This window comes from Nomascus leucogenys, chromosome 10, assembly GCF_006542625.1.
Source record: "Nomascus leucogenys isolate Asia chromosome 10, Asia_NLE_v1, whole genome shotgun sequence".
Taxonomy (NCBI): Eukaryota; Metazoa; Chordata; class Mammalia; order Primates; family Hylobatidae; genus Nomascus; species Nomascus leucogenys.
Window position 1 is genome coordinate 60686584 of NC_044390.1, and position 16221 is coordinate 60702804.

The 16221-nt window shown below is 55.7% G+C and overlaps 1 protein-coding gene across 1 annotated transcript; it reads left to right on the top strand.

The window, feature by feature from the left end:
* The first annotated feature begins 1586 nt into the window (after positions 1–1586).
* On the top strand, positions 1587–14377 carry CDC37 (cell division cycle 37). The gene is made up of 8 exons (XM_030820876.1): positions 1587–1818; positions 9339–9614; positions 9995–10103; positions 10195–10310; positions 10395–10517; positions 12066–12248; positions 12350–12421; positions 13799–14377. The coding sequence occupies exons 1-8, from the start codon at positions 1717–1719 to the stop codon at positions 13952–13954; spliced, it is 1137 nt and encodes a 378-aa protein (XP_030676736.1). The 5' UTR covers positions 1587–1716; the 3' UTR covers positions 13955–14377.
* Positions 14378–16221: the final 1844 nt, after the last annotated feature.

Genomic DNA, 16221 nt, shown 5'->3' on the forward strand with positions numbered 1-16221 from the left:
GGATTCTCTCCAAACACCCCCAGGCTGATGACGGGGCCAAAGCCCTAAAGGGCATACTGTGGGGGTGCGGGTATGGCTTACCTGGGGAGCCAGGGAACCCCCTACCGTCCTGGCCCCCTCCCACTGTGGCACCGTGTCCCCCTCCCCACCGCAGCTCGCAGCCCCAAGCTTACCTTGCGGGGGGGCTGGGGAGGGGATGCCCCGCCCTCTCTGGCCTGGGGGGCAGGAGGGGACGGGGGTGTCCAGACCCTTTGTTTGCTGGTGTGTGAGTGTGTATGTGTGTGTGCGATTGTGAGAGCCGCCGGGGTGTGGGTCCGTGCGCGCGCGTGCCCGGGCCGTGACGGCCACTGATGTGCTGGACTGCCAGGGTGGAGGGGAAGAAGGAGGGGGAGGAGATGGGGACTCCCCCCCCCGCCCGCCCACTCGCGGGTTTGAATGAAGCGCGAGGGGGAGGGGCGGCAACGGGAGGGCGTTTTTGTCCGATGGCCCCTCCCCCTCCATGCACCGGGGAATCATCCCCCTTCTGGAGACCTTCGCTCGCTCTCTCCGGGCACTGCCTCCAACGTCGGCTCCAGGGGAGACTAGGAAGAGGCGCCCCTCACCCGAGTGGCTGGAGCTCCTCCTATCCAGCCTGACCCCCGAGGGAGCACCCTTTAATCTGAGATAATCCTGGCCCAAGGCTGCAACACGGCCTATTATCCTGGTATCAAAGCGTGGATTGGGATGCATGGAAGTGTGAGGTGGTCGAGGCCCTGCATGCTTAGAGTAATGGAGTCCTTAGAGCCCCGACGGAGGAAGGGTACCCCCAGACGAACGGGGAGGGGCTATGCGTGGCCCCAGACTGTGACGACAAGGAAAGCCCCCTTCCACCCCTCCACGATTCCCCCCACCAAGCGCGGGGCCAAGAATACGCGCCGTGGGCTAGACTCTAGCGACACCCAGCGGCCAGGGGGGTGGGGCGCCGAGACCCGTTTTGGGGGGTCCGGGTGATTCCAAAGTGTGTGTGTGTGTGTGTGTGTGTGCGCGCGCGCGCGCGAGTCCTCGCTGCGAATGGCAGGAGGTGGAAGACGAGGAGAAGGCAGTTGCCGAGGCAGGGAAACCCCAGCTCCCAAGGCAGGGCCACAATCTCCTCTCCACGTTTAACCCCGCAAGGGGAGGGCCATACCACCCCCGATTTAGACACCCTCAGGGCAGGTCCAGTCCTCCTCGGGCTGAGAAAGTTCGAGGAGTCATCAGGCGCCCCTCTCCAGCGCAGGCTTAGGTCCCCGTTTACGAAGGGCAGGGGGAGGGCCTTCCCGCCGTGTCCCTATCCCTTGCAGACGTCTCTGCGGCGTGGCTGAGGGGATAGTCCTCTCAGTCTCATCAACCATCCCCTCCCTGCCACCCCAAACGCCCACCGTGGAGCGGCGGGAGATGAGGGGGGCTCGGAATTGAAGCACGAACTCGTATGCCCCCAGGAGACCTAGCGGAGCCCCAGCCCCGGATGACGCGGAGTCTCTGCGGGAACTCCAGGGGGCCGGAACACTTGCGCAGGGCCCTTTAAGGCTGGCTGGGTAGCAAGTGCCGCTGCCGCGGTTACTAGGGATGTGACGTCACACAGGGCGGGGTTTCCCGCGCTCGGCGGAAGCGGAAGGGGCGGGGCTCCGCGCACGGAGTCTCCACCGCTGCAGCAGTCGCTGCCACCCGAGCCGGAGCGGGCTGGGCCGCCAAGGCAAGATGGTGGACTACAGCGTGTGGGACCACATTGAGGTGTCTGATGATGAAGACGAGACGCACCCCAACATCGACACGGCCAGCCTCTTCCGCTGGCGGCATCAGGTGAGGCGCGCACGCCCATCCCTTTCCCCACTCCCGGACCCCGCTTCGGAGTTGTGATCCCTGATACTGCCCAGGGACCCCGCTGTTCACACCTAGGATTCTAACCCCCCCAGTCTGGATTTTCAGGAGCCTCGATTCAACTCCGGGACCCCAGTACCACTGGGACCCTGAGTCCCTGCCCTGGATCTCCGCTCCCCCACTCCCTGCTCCGATTTTTGCGTGGGATTCCCTATTCGCCCCCTAGAACTTCTTCATGGTCTGGACTCCCCCAGACGAGCTTGGGGGGGTCTCCCTAATTCTGCTGGGCAGTTAACATTTACACCCAGAACTCTGCCTCAAAGTTTGGACCCCAAATTCTTCTAGATGATCCCTCATCCTATTCGAGTATTCACTTCCTATCTGGGATTTCCCATCGCCCCCCCACCTCCGTAGTCTGGACCCCCAATACTTTGGTCTGTCCCGGGATCTACTTTCCGGGATCTTGATCGGGGTTCCCGTTAAAATCTGGAGTCGCCACTCCTTTTCTAAACGGAACAAGGAACTCTGTGCTACTCTGATATTCCTGTCCCTGCCCACACCCAGGACCCCCTTCCTAGAGTGTAGAACCGTCCCCCTTCAGGATCCTTATTCTCACCGAGTACTTGGGTTTTGGAATTTGGTTCCCCTCTGGATCTAACTACCAGCTCCACCCCGATGGAGCCCCACATTCCAGCCTCTCCTTTGGCCTCCGGTAGTCCCATTTCCCATTATACCAGGAAATCCTGCCCACGTGGCTTCCGGCCCAGCCAGAGCCCCTGCCCCTACTTGGTATTGCAGACCCTGTCACCACCCACCTCCCAGATTGGCTTCCTGTATGAGCCTCGGCCAGCATTGGAAACTCTCCCCTAACTCAAACCCAGAACCCCAAACCCACCCCACCTTGTGTCCCCAGCCTGATAGCTACTCTGTGACCCAAATTGTCCCTGCTCTTATCCAGGGACTCTGCTGGTCTGATTCTAAATTCACTACCCCTTCTTCTATCTGACCACAACAGAGGCCCCAAATCCAGACCCCAGAATCCCAAGTCTGGGTGATCCATGTCCTGCCACCCCCTCAGTGCTCACAAGCCAATGGGATGACTAAGACCTAAAGGTTTAACCTCCTGCTACCCCAAATGAGTGTGCCTGCATCCCGTATCAGTGTCTGTTTTACTCTTTTCTTTTTTTTGAGACGGAGTTTCTTTCTTGTCGCCCAGGCTGGAGTGCAGTGGCACAATCTTGGCTCACTGCAACCTCTGCCTCCCGGGTTCAAGCGATTCTCCTGCCTCAGCCTCCTGAGTAGCTGGGATTACAGGCATGATGCGCCACCATGTCTGGCTAATTTTGTATTTTTAGTAGAGACGGGGTTTCTCCACGTTGGTCAGGCTGGTCTTGAACTCCCTACCTCAGTTGATCCACCCACCTCGGCCTCCCAAAGTGCTGGGATTACAGGCGTGAGCCACCACACCTAGCCATTTTGTGCTCTTAAGATAGGGGCATATACCTCTCAGAACCTTCTAGTGAGGATCTCTTACCCCACCCTCCCATGGGGCAACTCCCCATCATTTGTCCAGAAACAACTAGAAGGTCCCTTTCCCATCCTTCCAGAATACTCCAGAATACAGCATTAGTCTCTTCATCTAGCTCCCAGTCCCACCTCCAGACCTGTTCCTTAAATCCTGAGTCTCCTGGGTAGTGTACCTGCCAAGCAAGCCACTGGAGTGTGGGAAGAAAGTTCTAGCGCTTCTATTTCTTGCCGTGTGTAACATTTTATTATGAAATATTTAAGACTTCCTCAAAGCTCCAAAGACTATTCTTGGGAAGACCTATTTCTGTCACATAAAGAGGTTAATCTTTACTACTGTGGAGAATGGTTTGGTCCTGCCGGGTGGGAGGGCCCCCCTCCTGCAGCGTAGTGTACCTGCCACACCCTCCTCCCTCTGGCACGGAGCTTTTCCTGTCCTACCCCTGAGAACCCGGGTGGCTGTAGTGGCACGTAAGGGAGGCAGGGGGCTTCAGCGTCTCCAGCACAGGTTCAAGGACAGGCAAGCTTGGGTTCCAATCCTAGCCCCACCTCTTGCTGCTTCTTTCTTTCTTCGATGTGGCAAGACTCAAAAGAAGCCTCCCTGAGCCCATGTGAAACCTGGGATAATATGGCCCCACCTCCCTGAGACCTTCGTAAGAATGAATTAAGACTGGGTCAGGAAAACGCGGGGCAGGTTTGGAAGGAAGCATTGTGGAAGGGAAGGAGAGATTGCTGTGGTTCAGAGCACAGGCCTGACTAGGTTCAAATCTCAGCTCTGTCTGTATCACTCATGTGCTGTGTGACTGCCAGGGAACTGTTTGATCGCTCTGTGCCTCAGTTTCCCTACGTGAGAATCTGAATGATGTCCACCCCATGAGGTTGTTGTAAGGGTTACCTTATTCATTTAATATTTGTAATCCTTTTGGGACAGTGGCTATTATCATCATCATCATTTAAATAATTTCTGTTCATGGTTAAAAAAAAAAAAAATTCTGTAGCCACATGTGGTGGCACATGCCTATAGTCCTAGCTACTCAGGAGGCTGAGGCAGAAGGATCATTTGAGCCCAGAAGTTCAAGTCCAGCCCGAGCAACATAGCAAGACCTTGTCTCTCTCTCTTTTTTTTTGATTTTGTTTGTTTTTTTTTGTTTCGAGACAGGGCCTTGCTTTGTCACCCAGGCTGGAGTGCAGTGGCACCATCTCAGCTCACTGCAACTTCCACCTTCCGGGCTCAAGTGATCCTCCTACTTCTGCCTCCTGAGTAGCTGGGACCACAGGTGCACACCACCATGCCTGGTTGATTTTTGTACTTTTTGGTAGAGACAGGGTTTCACCACGTTGCCCAGGCTGGTCTCAAACTGCTGAGCTCAGGCGATCCACCCGCCTCAGCCTCACAAAATGCCGGGATTGTAGGTGTGAGCCACCAAGCCTGGCCTAAGACCTTGTCTCTTAAAAAAAAAAAAAAAATTCCAAAGGTTCCAGAAGTGGACAAATGAGTCCCTTTTCTCAGCCCCAGCTCTCTGACTCTCCTGCCCAGAGACAGCTGCTGTTAATGGTTTCTTCTAATGAGTTATATGACATTGAGATTCTGTGAGCCTCAGTTTCCCTAACTGTAAGGCAGGAGGGTAGTGACACCTGTGGGCCCTGCTTGCTGGGGTGGCTTCTCCCCTGCCCAGCCTGCTACAGCCCCTCCCTGATAGGAAGTGTAAAGCCCAGGCTGGGCAGGCTGCCGCCCTCACCAATTCCAAGAGGCCTTTTTTAGCTGTGGCCTCCCTGGCGGCTGTTCAGAGGACACAGGGGAGACTGGTGGCTGCCCAGCAGCGGATTGCAGGGTGGCGGGCAGGCTCCAGGGTGACACAGGCCCATCGTGGAGAAAGGGAGTTGGAGAGGCCACAGCTTTTTTTTTTTTTTTTTTTTTTTTTTTTAAGATGGAGTCTCGGCCGGGCGCGGTGGCTCACGCTTGTAATCCCAGCACTTTGGGAGGCCGAGGCGGGCGGATCACGAGGTCAGGAGATCGAGACCATCCTGGCTAACACGGTGAAACCCCGTCTCTACTAAAAATACAAAAAATTAGCCGGGTGTGGTGGCGGGCGCCTGTAGTCCCAGCTACTCGGAGAGGCTGAGGCAGGAGAATGGCGTGAACCCGGGAGGCGGAGCTTGCAGTGAGCCGAGATTGCGCCACTGCACTCCAGCCTGGGCGACAGAACGAGACTCCGTCTCAAAAAAAAAAAAAAAAAAAAAAAGATGGAGTCTCGCTCTGTTGCCCAGGCTGGAGTGCAGTGGTGCCATCTCAGCTCACTGCAACCTCCACCTCCCAGCTTCAAGCAATTCTCCTGCCTCAGCCTCCCAAGTAGCTGGGACTACAGGTGCGCACCACCATGCCTGGCTAATTTTTGTATTTTTTAAGTAGAGATGGGGTTTCACCATGTTGGCCAGGCTGGTCCCGAACTCCTGACCTCATGATCTGCCCGCCTGGCCTCCCAAAGTGTTGGGATTACAAGCATGAGCCACCACGCCCAGCAACTTTTTTTTTTTAAGAGATGGAATCTCACTATGTTGCCTAGGCTGGTCTCAAATTCCTGAGCTCAAGTGATCCTCCCACCTCGGCCTCCTGAAGTGCTAGGATTATAGGCATGTGTCACTGTGCCCAGCCTGCAGCTACTGTTTATCTCATGAGGTATAGCTTTTTTTTTTTTTTTTTTTTTTGAGACAGGGTCATGCTCTGTCGCCCACGCTGGAGTGCAGTGGTACGATCTCGGCTCACTGCAACTTCTGCCTTGGGTTCAAGTGATTCTGCCTCAGCTTCTGGAGTAGCTGGGATTGCAGGTGCCTGCCACCACTCCTGGCTAATTTTTGTATTCTTAGGAGAGATGAGGTTTCACCATGTTGGCCAGGCTGGTTTCAAACTCCTGACCTCAGGTGATCCACCTGCTTCGGCCTCCCAAAGTGTTGGGATTACAGGCATGAGCCACTATGCTCGGCCATGTAGGTCTTCTTGACCCCTTATACATATGGGGGAATCCGAGGCTCAGACTGGCTGTGTCAGTCCCCTGGGGTATTAGAATAGGGGCCAGGTCTGCCTGGCCCTGCCTTAGAACCTGGGGACACAGCCTCAGATAAGGCACAGAAATGAGTCAGCAGACCATTCAGGTGGCAGTGACAAGGATGGAGATGGTAACAGTGGGACACACCTACTAAGGGCTGTTTTGGAAGCATTTTCCATAGAGTTAGTCATTCAGTTCTCACGGCGATCCTGTGAGACTCCATTTCACAGAGGGGAAGACCAAGGCCAGGAAAGGTTTCAGTGACATGGCCGAAGTTCCATCTCCCATCAGTGGCACAGCCAGGTGCTGTGACCACGTAGTAACAACCACTCCCAGTTATTGAGCGTGTACTCTGGGCCAGAAATTAAACTAAGCATTTGAAGGACATTTCCTTTTTAAAGCCCCAGAGTGGTCCCCAGAGAGAGAGAGAGAGAGAGAGAGAGAGAGAGATTGTCCTCTTCCACAGATGGTAATGACCCTGGCCAGTACAGGAAGGGTGCGTGCTGAGGGCCCACATGGCTCGGGACATTTTACTCTAATCATCTCCTTAGTTTCTTCCAATATGAGCTTGTGCGGTCAGCATTGTTGACTGTTTGACAGATGAGGAAACTGAGGTTACAGGAGGTTAGGGGATGGCCAGGGTTAGCCAGCCAGTACCTGGTGGCTGTGGGCTAGGACCCAGGGGCCGGTGCCCCAAGGCTGTCCTCCAGCACCCTCACCACATCGTCAGATGGTCACAGGAGGTCCTTTGGGGATCAGTGGTGCCTCCGGCAGGGAGCATTTGGGGAAGGCTCTGTTGAAGCTGAGTTTTGGGTGCAAAAGCAGATAAGGGAACAGCACATGCTGAGGCCAAGAGGCAAGAGAGAGCCTGTGCTTTTGGGGAACAATGAGGGCCAGTATCTGCCTGGGACCCAGGACCAGGATACCAGGATCAGAAGTCCCATCTGAATTCAGACCCCCCAAGATGTAGTGGGGAGGACTCTGGTCACGTGTGGCCTGTCCTGGTGCCGTGTTGGCAGCAGCTGTGCCTGGATTGGAGAGGGACAGCAGTTAAAGGTGGTGGCACGTTTCAGGGTTTGATCAGTGGCTCTGGATAGAGCAGCCCCCGCTGAGGTTCAGGAGAGGTGATGGTGGAGCCATGCAGGGGTCTCAGGAGAGGCCTGTATGATGCGATGGGTCCCAGATGGAGGTCTGAGCGAGATAGGGAGTGAGGCGGGGACCAGGAGCCTGAGGAGATGAGGCACTGTTATCAGGAGAAAGAGGAGTGCCTGGGGAGTGATGTCTGGGGCTGGGTTGAGCAGGAAGCAGGTAGACACCAAGCTGGGGCTCAGGAGGGCATGCTGGGCTGGAGACAGAGCTAAGGGGGCCTTGGCAGTGATCCTGGGGCAAGATTATGGGTGGAACAAAGAAACATCTAGAAGGGGCCCTGGTGCAGTGGCTCATGCCTATAATCCCAGCACTTTGGGAGGCCAAGGTGGGTGGATCACTTGAGGTCAGGAGTTCAAGACCAGCCTGACCAAGATGGAGAAACCCCGTCTCTACTAAAAATACAAAATTACCCAGGCGTGGTGGCGCGTGCCTGTAATCCCAGCTACTCAGGAGGCTGAGGCAGGAAAATCGCTTGAACACGGGAGGCAGAGGTTGCAGTGAGCCAAGATTGTGCCACTGCACTCCAGCCTGGGCGACTCCATCTCAAAATAAAAAAAAAAATAGCCAGGCATGGTGGTTTGTGTGCCCCTGTAGTCCCAGCTACTCGGGAGGTGGAGGCAGGTTGAGCTGGGAGGTCCAGGCTGCTGTGAGCCATCATCGCACCACTGCACTCTAGTCTGCATGACAACAAGACCTTGTTCAAACAAAACCGAACAAAAAAAAGAAAAAAAAAAAAAAAAACAAGCATTTGCTGAGCCCCTGCTTTGCACCAGGCCAAGTTCCTGGTTCTGGGAACAAAATGGCGAACACATTCCCATATTTAGAGAGCATGGCTTCATTCGTTGGAGGGGGGCAGTACCCAAAACGTGATAAATAATTGTCATACGATGTTAGTGGTTGCTGGTGTTGAGGAGGCAGGGAATTCCGGACAGGGGCAGCGGGAGGTTGCCATCATCAGGAAGGTGGCTGGGGAAGGGGTCCTCGCTAAGGCAACATGGAGTCCAGATGGTGCGGGTGCCATGGAGTCAGCTGTGGGGGGCTCTGAAGGAAAAGCATTCCAAGTGCTTGGAACAGCCAGTGCGAAGGCCTTGAGGTTCAAGAAAAAAGTGGGCTCCGCAGAGCGCAGTAGCTCCTGCCTGTAGTCCCAGCACTTTGGGAGGCCGAGGTGGAAGGATCGCTTGAACCCAGGACTTCAAGACCAGCCTGGGCACATGGCGAACCCCATCTTTACTGAAAATACAAAAATTAGCTGGGCGTGCTAGTGCACACCTGTAGTCCCAGCTACTTGGGAGACTGAGGTGGGAGGATCACCTGAGCCCAGGGAGGTCGAGGCTGCAGTATGTCGTCATTGGGCCACTGCACTCTGACCTGGACGACAGAGTGAGACCCTGTTTTTGTTTTGTTTTGTTTTTTGTTTTCTTAAAAAAAAAAAAATGGCCTCAAGAAAAGGTGAGAAAAGAGAGGGGCCAGTGTGGCTGGAAGGAAGAGTTACCAGGGGAGGTGCAGGGGCAGATTGTGTAGGGCCCATGTAGGCTGTGGTGACAACTTGGGCTCTGCTCTGAGTGAATGAGAGCCGCCAGGGTTCTGAGCAGAGGACGGAGGGACCTGACCCCACTTGGGTGTGCGCTGGCACCTGTGGGGGCAGGGGCGGAAGCTGGGAGACCAGGGCACGGGAGGTGGACGCATACTTTTTCCTGGGGCCATCTCCGGTGCAGGGATTGGGTATGGGACAGGGGGTAAGGGACAGACGACTCCCCAGAGTTGATAGGTCGTCCCTGCCCGCAGGCCCGGGTGGAGCGTATGGAGCAGTTCCAGAAGGAGAAGGAGGAACTGGACAGGGGCTGCCGCGAGTGCAAGCGCAAGGTGGCCGAGTGCCAGAGGAAGCTGAAGGAGCTGGAGGTGGCAGAGGGCGGCAAGGCAGAGCTGGAGCGGCTGCAGGCCGAGGCACAGCAGCTGCGCAAGGAGGAGCGGAGTTGGGAGCAGAAGCTGGAGGAGATGCGCAAGAAGGAGAAGAGCATGCCCTGGAACGTGGACACGCTCAGCAAAGACGGCTTCAGCAAGGTGTGCGGGGCGGGTGGGGCGGGCAGTGCGCATGCGCAGCCAGAGAGCGTGCAGCCAGGACGCATGCGCACCCAATGCCTGGTCGGGGGAGGACCCCGGGGTGTAGTTGAAGAGTGTGGTGGGGGGCGGGGAGCTGAGGGATGGACGGGGGCCACGTGGGAGGGGGGACAGGCTTGGGCCGGGCGGATGAAACACCCCACCGGTCCCCTCCTCTGATCTGCCCCAAGGCCCATGCCCACGCTCCCGCCACCTTGATGCTCATGGCTTCGTCACCACCTCCGCCGTGGATGGGATGGGCGCTGCGGCCACGGCCCGCCCGGCCGCGCTCCAGGCGCTCCGCAGCCTTGCCCCAGCCCACTCCCCCTCTCACCCTACCACAGAGCATGGTCAACACCAAGCCCGAGAAGACGGAGGAGGACTCAGAGGAGGTGAGGGAGCAGAAACACAAGACCTTCGTGGAAAAATACGAGAAACAGATCAAGCACTTCGGTGAGTGGGGCGTGTGGGTTATGGGGGGCAAGGTCGAGGCAGGCCCTTTGCCTCCAGGGCCCTCCAGCACCTTGCCAGCATCTTCCCACAGGCATGCTCCGCCGCTGGGATGACAGCCAAAAGTACCTGTCAGACAACGTCCACCTGGTGTGCGAGGAGACAGCCAATTACCTGGTCATTTGGTGCATCGACCTAGAGGTGGAGGAGGTGAGCGGAGCTTTCCCCAGGGCTGTGAAAAGGCTCTGCCATGAGGCTGCCACTTAGTGACGCTGTGCCTGTTCTTCCTGGCAGAAATGTGCACTCATGGAGCAGGTGGCCCACCAGACAATCGTCATGCAATTTATCCTGGAGCTGGCCAAAAGCCTGAAGGTGGACCCCCGGGCCTGCTTCCGGCAGTTCTTCACTAAGATTAAGGTAGGGTCCCTGAGCTGCCAGGTGGCTGGAGGCCCTCTCCCCAGGGAACCAGCCGACGATGCTCTGGGTAAGGCCGACTCCTGTCCACTGGGACTCAAGCCCCTCCAATCACCGCATCCTAGATCAGGAGAGGGCGGGGCCAGGGAGGGGGAGAGAAGTAGGCAGATCTTGCCAGACTTTAAAAGTGGAGGCTGGGTGCGGTGGCTCACGCCTGTAATCCCAGCACTTTGGGAGGCTGAGGTGGGCGGATCACCTGAGGTTGGGAGTTTGAGACCAGCCTAACGTGGAGAAACCTCATCTCTACTGAAAATACAAAATTAGCCGGGCATGGTGGTGTGTGCCTGTAATCTCAGCTACTTGGGGGGCTGAGGCAGGAGAATCACTTGAACCTGGGAGGCGGAGGTTGATATCGTGCCATTGCACTTCAGCCTAGGCAACAAGAGCGAAATTCCATCTCAAAAATAAATAAATAAATAAATGTGGAGGTCAGGCCAGGCTTGGTGACTGAGTACTATAGTCCCAACTATTTGGGAGGCTGAGGCAGGAGGATCAATTGAGCTCAGGAGTTTGTGAGCTGTGGTTTGCCACTGCACTGCAGCCTGGGTGACAGAGCAAAACTGCATTACAAAAAAAGTGGGAGCAGTAGGATATGCTGAAGGTCCCTAGGTGAATATGTGGGTAAAGGACAAAGGTGAGGATGCCTCTAGGGTTTTGGGTTTTAGTTTGTTTTTGAGACAGAGTCTTGCTCTGTCACCAAGGCTGGAATGCAGTGGCATGATCTCAGCTCACTGCAACCCCTGCCTCCCGGGTTCAAGCAATTCTAGTGCCTCAGCCTCCCAAGTAGCTGGGATTACAGGCGCCTGCCAGCCTCAGGGTTTTTGTTGTTGTTTTGTTTTTTTGAGACGGAGTCTCACTCTGTTGCCCAGGCTGGAGTGCAGTGGCACGATCTTGGCTCACTGCAACCTCTGCCTCCTGGGTTCAAGCGATCCTCCAGCCTCAGCCTCCCGAGTAGCTGGGACTGCAGGCATGTGCCACCATGCCCGGTTAATTTTTTGTATTTTTAGTAGAGATGGGGTTTCACCGTGTTAGCCAGGATGTTTTCGAACTCCTGACCTCGTGATCCGCACGCCTCAGCCTCCCAAAGTGCTGGGATTACAGGCGTCAGCCACCGCACCTGGCCTATCCTCTAGGGTTTTTAACCTGCATACCTGGAGGAACAGGGCTACCCTTACCGAGATTGGGGAGACCAAGGACAAGGCAGGCTGGGAGGTGGCCATGTTGAGTTAGAGGTGCCCATGCAGGGACATTGAGGACATGAGTGTCTCAGATCTGCAGTAGAGCAGGGCTCCCAAGCAGGTGGTCTTTAGCAAATGCAAGATGAGGTCCCTGGCGGGGGAGCCCAGGCCCTGGGGAGCCCTTCATGTAGGTCAGGAATAGACTTGGGGAACCCTGGGGCACCTCTGATGAGCTGCAGCTGGAGGATCCTGGGCCCCCCAGTCCCTCCTGAGCGTTGGGCCAGGTCCAGTGAGCACTGCCCGACCCCCATAGACAGCCGATCGCCAGTACATGGAGGGCTTCAATGACGAGCTGGAAGCCTTCAAGGAGCGTGTGCGGGGCCGTGCCAAGCTGCGCATCGAGAAGGCCATGAAGGAGTACGAGGAGGAGGAGCGCAAGAAGCGGCTCGGCCCCGGCGGCCTGGACCCTGTCGAGGTCTACGAGTCCCTCCCTGAGGTGCGGCTCCCCGGCCCAGGCGGGCAGCAGGAGGACCCTGAGCGGGATCCCCCAGGGCCACAGGGACCCAGCCCCTGACCCCAGCTCCTCTGTACCCTCAGGAACTCCAGAAGTGCTTCGATGTGAAGGACGTGCAGATGCTGCAAGACGCCATCAGCAAGATGGACCCCACCGTGAGTAACCCCCGCATCCCGTGCCTTCTCGGCGGGCCGTGTGTCTTCCCCAGCCCTGTGTCCCAAGTCTCTGAAGCCGGTTGGTGAAAGTGCCCCTCCAAGGCTTCTCCAAGGAGTAAGGGGGGGTCGTATCACCTTGGCACACACCCACATTTATTGAGCACCTACTGTATCCCAGCATCCAGCAGATAAATGCTGAGCTTTGAGCGCATGTCCCTCGTGACTGTCACTGTTACTGTGACTGAGTCCAGCCTCAGTTTCCGTATCCAAACCACATTTTCTCTCAATATCAGCTCACAAAATGCATGGGGAAGGGAGCTGAGCACATGGCAGGGGCTGGTAAACGCTGGCTGTTAACTGGATTTTGTCTGCTTGTTTTTGAAAGACAGGGTCTTCCTCTCTCACCCAGGCTGCAGTCTCGACCTCCCAGGCTCAAGTGATCCTCCCACCTCAGCCTCCCCAAGTAGCTGGGGTTACAGGCTGACACCATGACATCTAGCTAATTTTTGTTTTAATTATGTTTTTATAAAGACAGGGTCTCACTGGCTGTATTTTTGGAAGTAGTAATAGACGTTGAATCTAAGTAGGACACGATTTGACCCTATTCCTACCACTTGGCTCACTGGTTGGTCACACTGGTTTTCTTGTCTGTAAAATGGGTCTAGCTGCAGGACTCGCCCTGAGTTTCTAGAAGCTTCTATGGGCATAGCCATCTAGACCAGGTTCTGCAAACCGCAGCTCCCAGACTCACTGCCTGTCTTTATAATAAAGTTTTATTGGAACAAAGAAGCCACGCTCAATTGTTTCCCTGTCATCTACAACCGATCTTGCTCTACCACAGCAGAGTTGAGTCGTGATGGAGACCATATGGCTCGCGGAACCAGAAATATTTAGTCTGTCCCTTTACCAAAAAAATTTGCTGGCTTTTGTTCTAGATTGCACTATCTAAATTTAAATTAAAGTTAAATAAAATTTAAAGTTCCAGCTGGGTACGGTGGCTCACGCCTGTAATCTCAGTGCTTTGGGAGGCCAAGGCATGCAGATCACCTAAGGTCAGGAGTTCGAGACCAGCGTGCCCAACATGGCAAAACCCCATCTCTACTAAAAGTAAAAAAATAAGCCACGCATGGTGACAGGCGTCAGTAACCGCAGCTACTTGGGAGGCTGAGGCAGGAGAATCACTTGAACCTGGGAGGTGGAAGTTGCAGTGAGCCGAGATTGCACCACTGCACTCCAGCCTGGGTGACAGAGTGAGACTCCGTCTCAAATAAGTCAGTAAAATATCAATAGGCAGGAAGCCAGCTTGGGGATGTGCAGGGGACAACGGGGACCACCGGGTGGTGGCCCCACCTCATCTGCCTGCCCTTCTCCTCACAGGACGCAAAGTACCACATGCAGCGCTGCATTGACTCTGGCCTCTGGGTCCCCAACTCTAAGGCCAGCGAGGCGAAGGAGGGAGAGGAGGCAGGTCCTGGGGACCCACTGCTGGAAGCTGTTCCCAAGACGGGCGATGAGAAGGATGTCAGTGTGTGACCTAACCCAGCTACCACCGCCACCTGCTTCCAGGCCCCTATGTGCCCCTTTTCAGAAAACAGATAGATGCCATCTTGCCCGCTCCTGACTTCCTCTACTTGCGCTGCTCAGCCCAGCCTGGGGGGCCCGCCCAGCCCTCCCTGGCCTCTCCACTGTCCCCACTCTCCAGCGCCCATTCAAGTCTCTGCTTTGAGTCAAGGGGCTTCACTGCCTGCAGCCCCCCCATCAGCATTATGCCAAAGGCCCGGGGGTCCGGGAAGGGCAGAGGTCAGCAGGCTGGTCTACCAGGTAGCAGGGGAGGGTCCCCAGTCAAGGGGCCGGCTCTCGTCACTGGGCTCTGTTTTCACTGTTTGTCTGCTGTCTGTGTCTTCTATTTGGCAAACAGCAATGATGTTCCAATAAAAGATTTCAGATGCTCTCTGGGCTGCTGGGAGGGCCGTTCAGGCAGCCCATCTCTTGTAGGTGGGAGGGAAACCTGGTGGGATATTGGGGGCTGAGCTGTGCTTCTCTGGTCCTTTGCCCACCAGCCATCGTGGGTCCTCGCCTCACACATGCTGTTCCACAACTTGGAAAGCCCCCAACCTTCAGTCTCACCCACCCACTCCCTTGTCCCTACTTGGACCTCCAGAAGGCAGGGTGGCCCAAGCTGATCACCACCAGAGGGCAGTAGTGATCTGCAAACCAAGTCATGTTCCCTAGGGTTTTGTGGATCTGGCCCACCTGCCTGCACCCCACGCCTTTCCAGCTTCCTACCACCTTTTGGAGCAGCATCCTGGACTATATCTCCCCACCCTATGGCCAGCGCTGCCCCCAAACAGATTTTTTTTTTTTTTTTTGAGAGTCTAGCTATTGCCCAGGCTGGAGTGCAGTGGTGGAATCTCGGATCACTACAACCTCTGCCTCCCAGGTTCGAGTGATTCTCCTGCCTCAGCCTCCTGCTGGGATTACAGGCGCCTGTCACCACACCTGGCTAATTTTTTGTATTTTTAGTAGACATGGGGTTTCACCATGTTGGCTACGCTGGTCTTGAACTCCTGACCTCAGGTGATCCTCCCACTTTGGCCTCCCAAAGTGCTGGGATTACAGGTGTGAGCCACCGCACCTGGCCCCCCCAAACACTTCTTGATTCTGACCACTGCCTTTTGTCCCTATGGCCTCCAGGTCCCCATCGCCTCTGGCTGTAATTCCTGCCCCAGCCTCCTTCCCATTCCCCACTACAAGCCAGCCCCCGAACGGGCAGCAGCTAGAGGGTACCTGTGAACACCAGGGTCAGGGCATGTCCCACCTCTGCTCAAAAGCCTGGAAGGACTCCCCTCCCTGGGAGCAGAAGCCGAAGTCCTCCCTGCAACTGACCAGGCCCCAGCACCATCTGCCTGTTACCTCCCTGCCCTGTTGTCCCCAGCTCCATGCTGGCCCTTGAGCATTTGAAATTTCTCTTCGTGTGGCCTTGGGTGATGCGCTGAGCCTCAGTGTCCCTGCTCTTAAGGTTAACGTCGTATTAGTGCCCTCCAGGCTGTAGTGAGGGGGACAAGTGAGGTAATGGTTCAGACAACTGTCACCTGGCACTCAGATTCTCTGAACGGGGACCTTGGCACTTGCTGGCCCTCTGCAAAAGTCACAAAATATTTCTGCCACAGGAAAAGTCTTGAAGAGTGCATGGCCAGGCATGGCTCACACCTGTAATCCCAACACTTTGGGAGGCCGAGGCAGGAGGATCACTTGAGCCCAGGAGTTCAAGACCAGCCTGGCTAACGTGGCGAAACCCAGTCTGCACTAAAAACACAAAAATTAGCCAGGCATGGTGGCGCATGCCTGTAGTCTTAGCTACTCAGGAAGCTGAGGCAGGAGAATTGCTTGAACCTGGGAGGTAGAGGTTGCAGTGAGCCAAGGTCACGCCACTGCACTCCAGCCTGGGTGACAAACACTCTTATCTCAAAAAAAAAAAAAAAAAAAGTGCAGTGCTGGGCGCAGTGGGGCGCGCCTGTAGTTACAGATACTTGGGAGGCTAAGAAAGGAGGATTGCTTGAGCCTGGGAGGTCAAGGCTGCAGTGAGCTAAGATCAAAGTACAATAAATACCTAGGTTCACATCAGTTTAAGACATGAAATACCTCCGATCCAGTAGAGACGTATGCCCACCTCTCCAGGGGGATATCACCTCTGAGGGGATTCCTTGTCACTCAGACCACAGATCAATGCCACTTCTCTGAGGCCTTCCTTAACCTACTTTAATTGCCCTCATGCTCGGCCACCAAACTTGCCTCACATG

Bases quoted from the DNA above. Each gene is read 5' to 3' on its own strand.
- CDC37 (XM_030820876.1), top strand. From the start codon at position 1,717: ATGGTGGACTACAGCGTGTGGGACCACATTGAGGTGTCTGATGATGAA. The intron at 9,615-9,994 runs GTGTGCGGGGCG...ACCCTACCACAG, and splicing joins GCAAAGACGGCTTCAGCAAG to AGCATGGTCAACACCAAGCC. The intron at 10,311-10,394 runs GTGAGCGGAGCT...TCTTCCTGGCAG, and splicing joins TCGACCTAGAGGTGGAGGAG to AAATGTGCACTCATGGAGCA.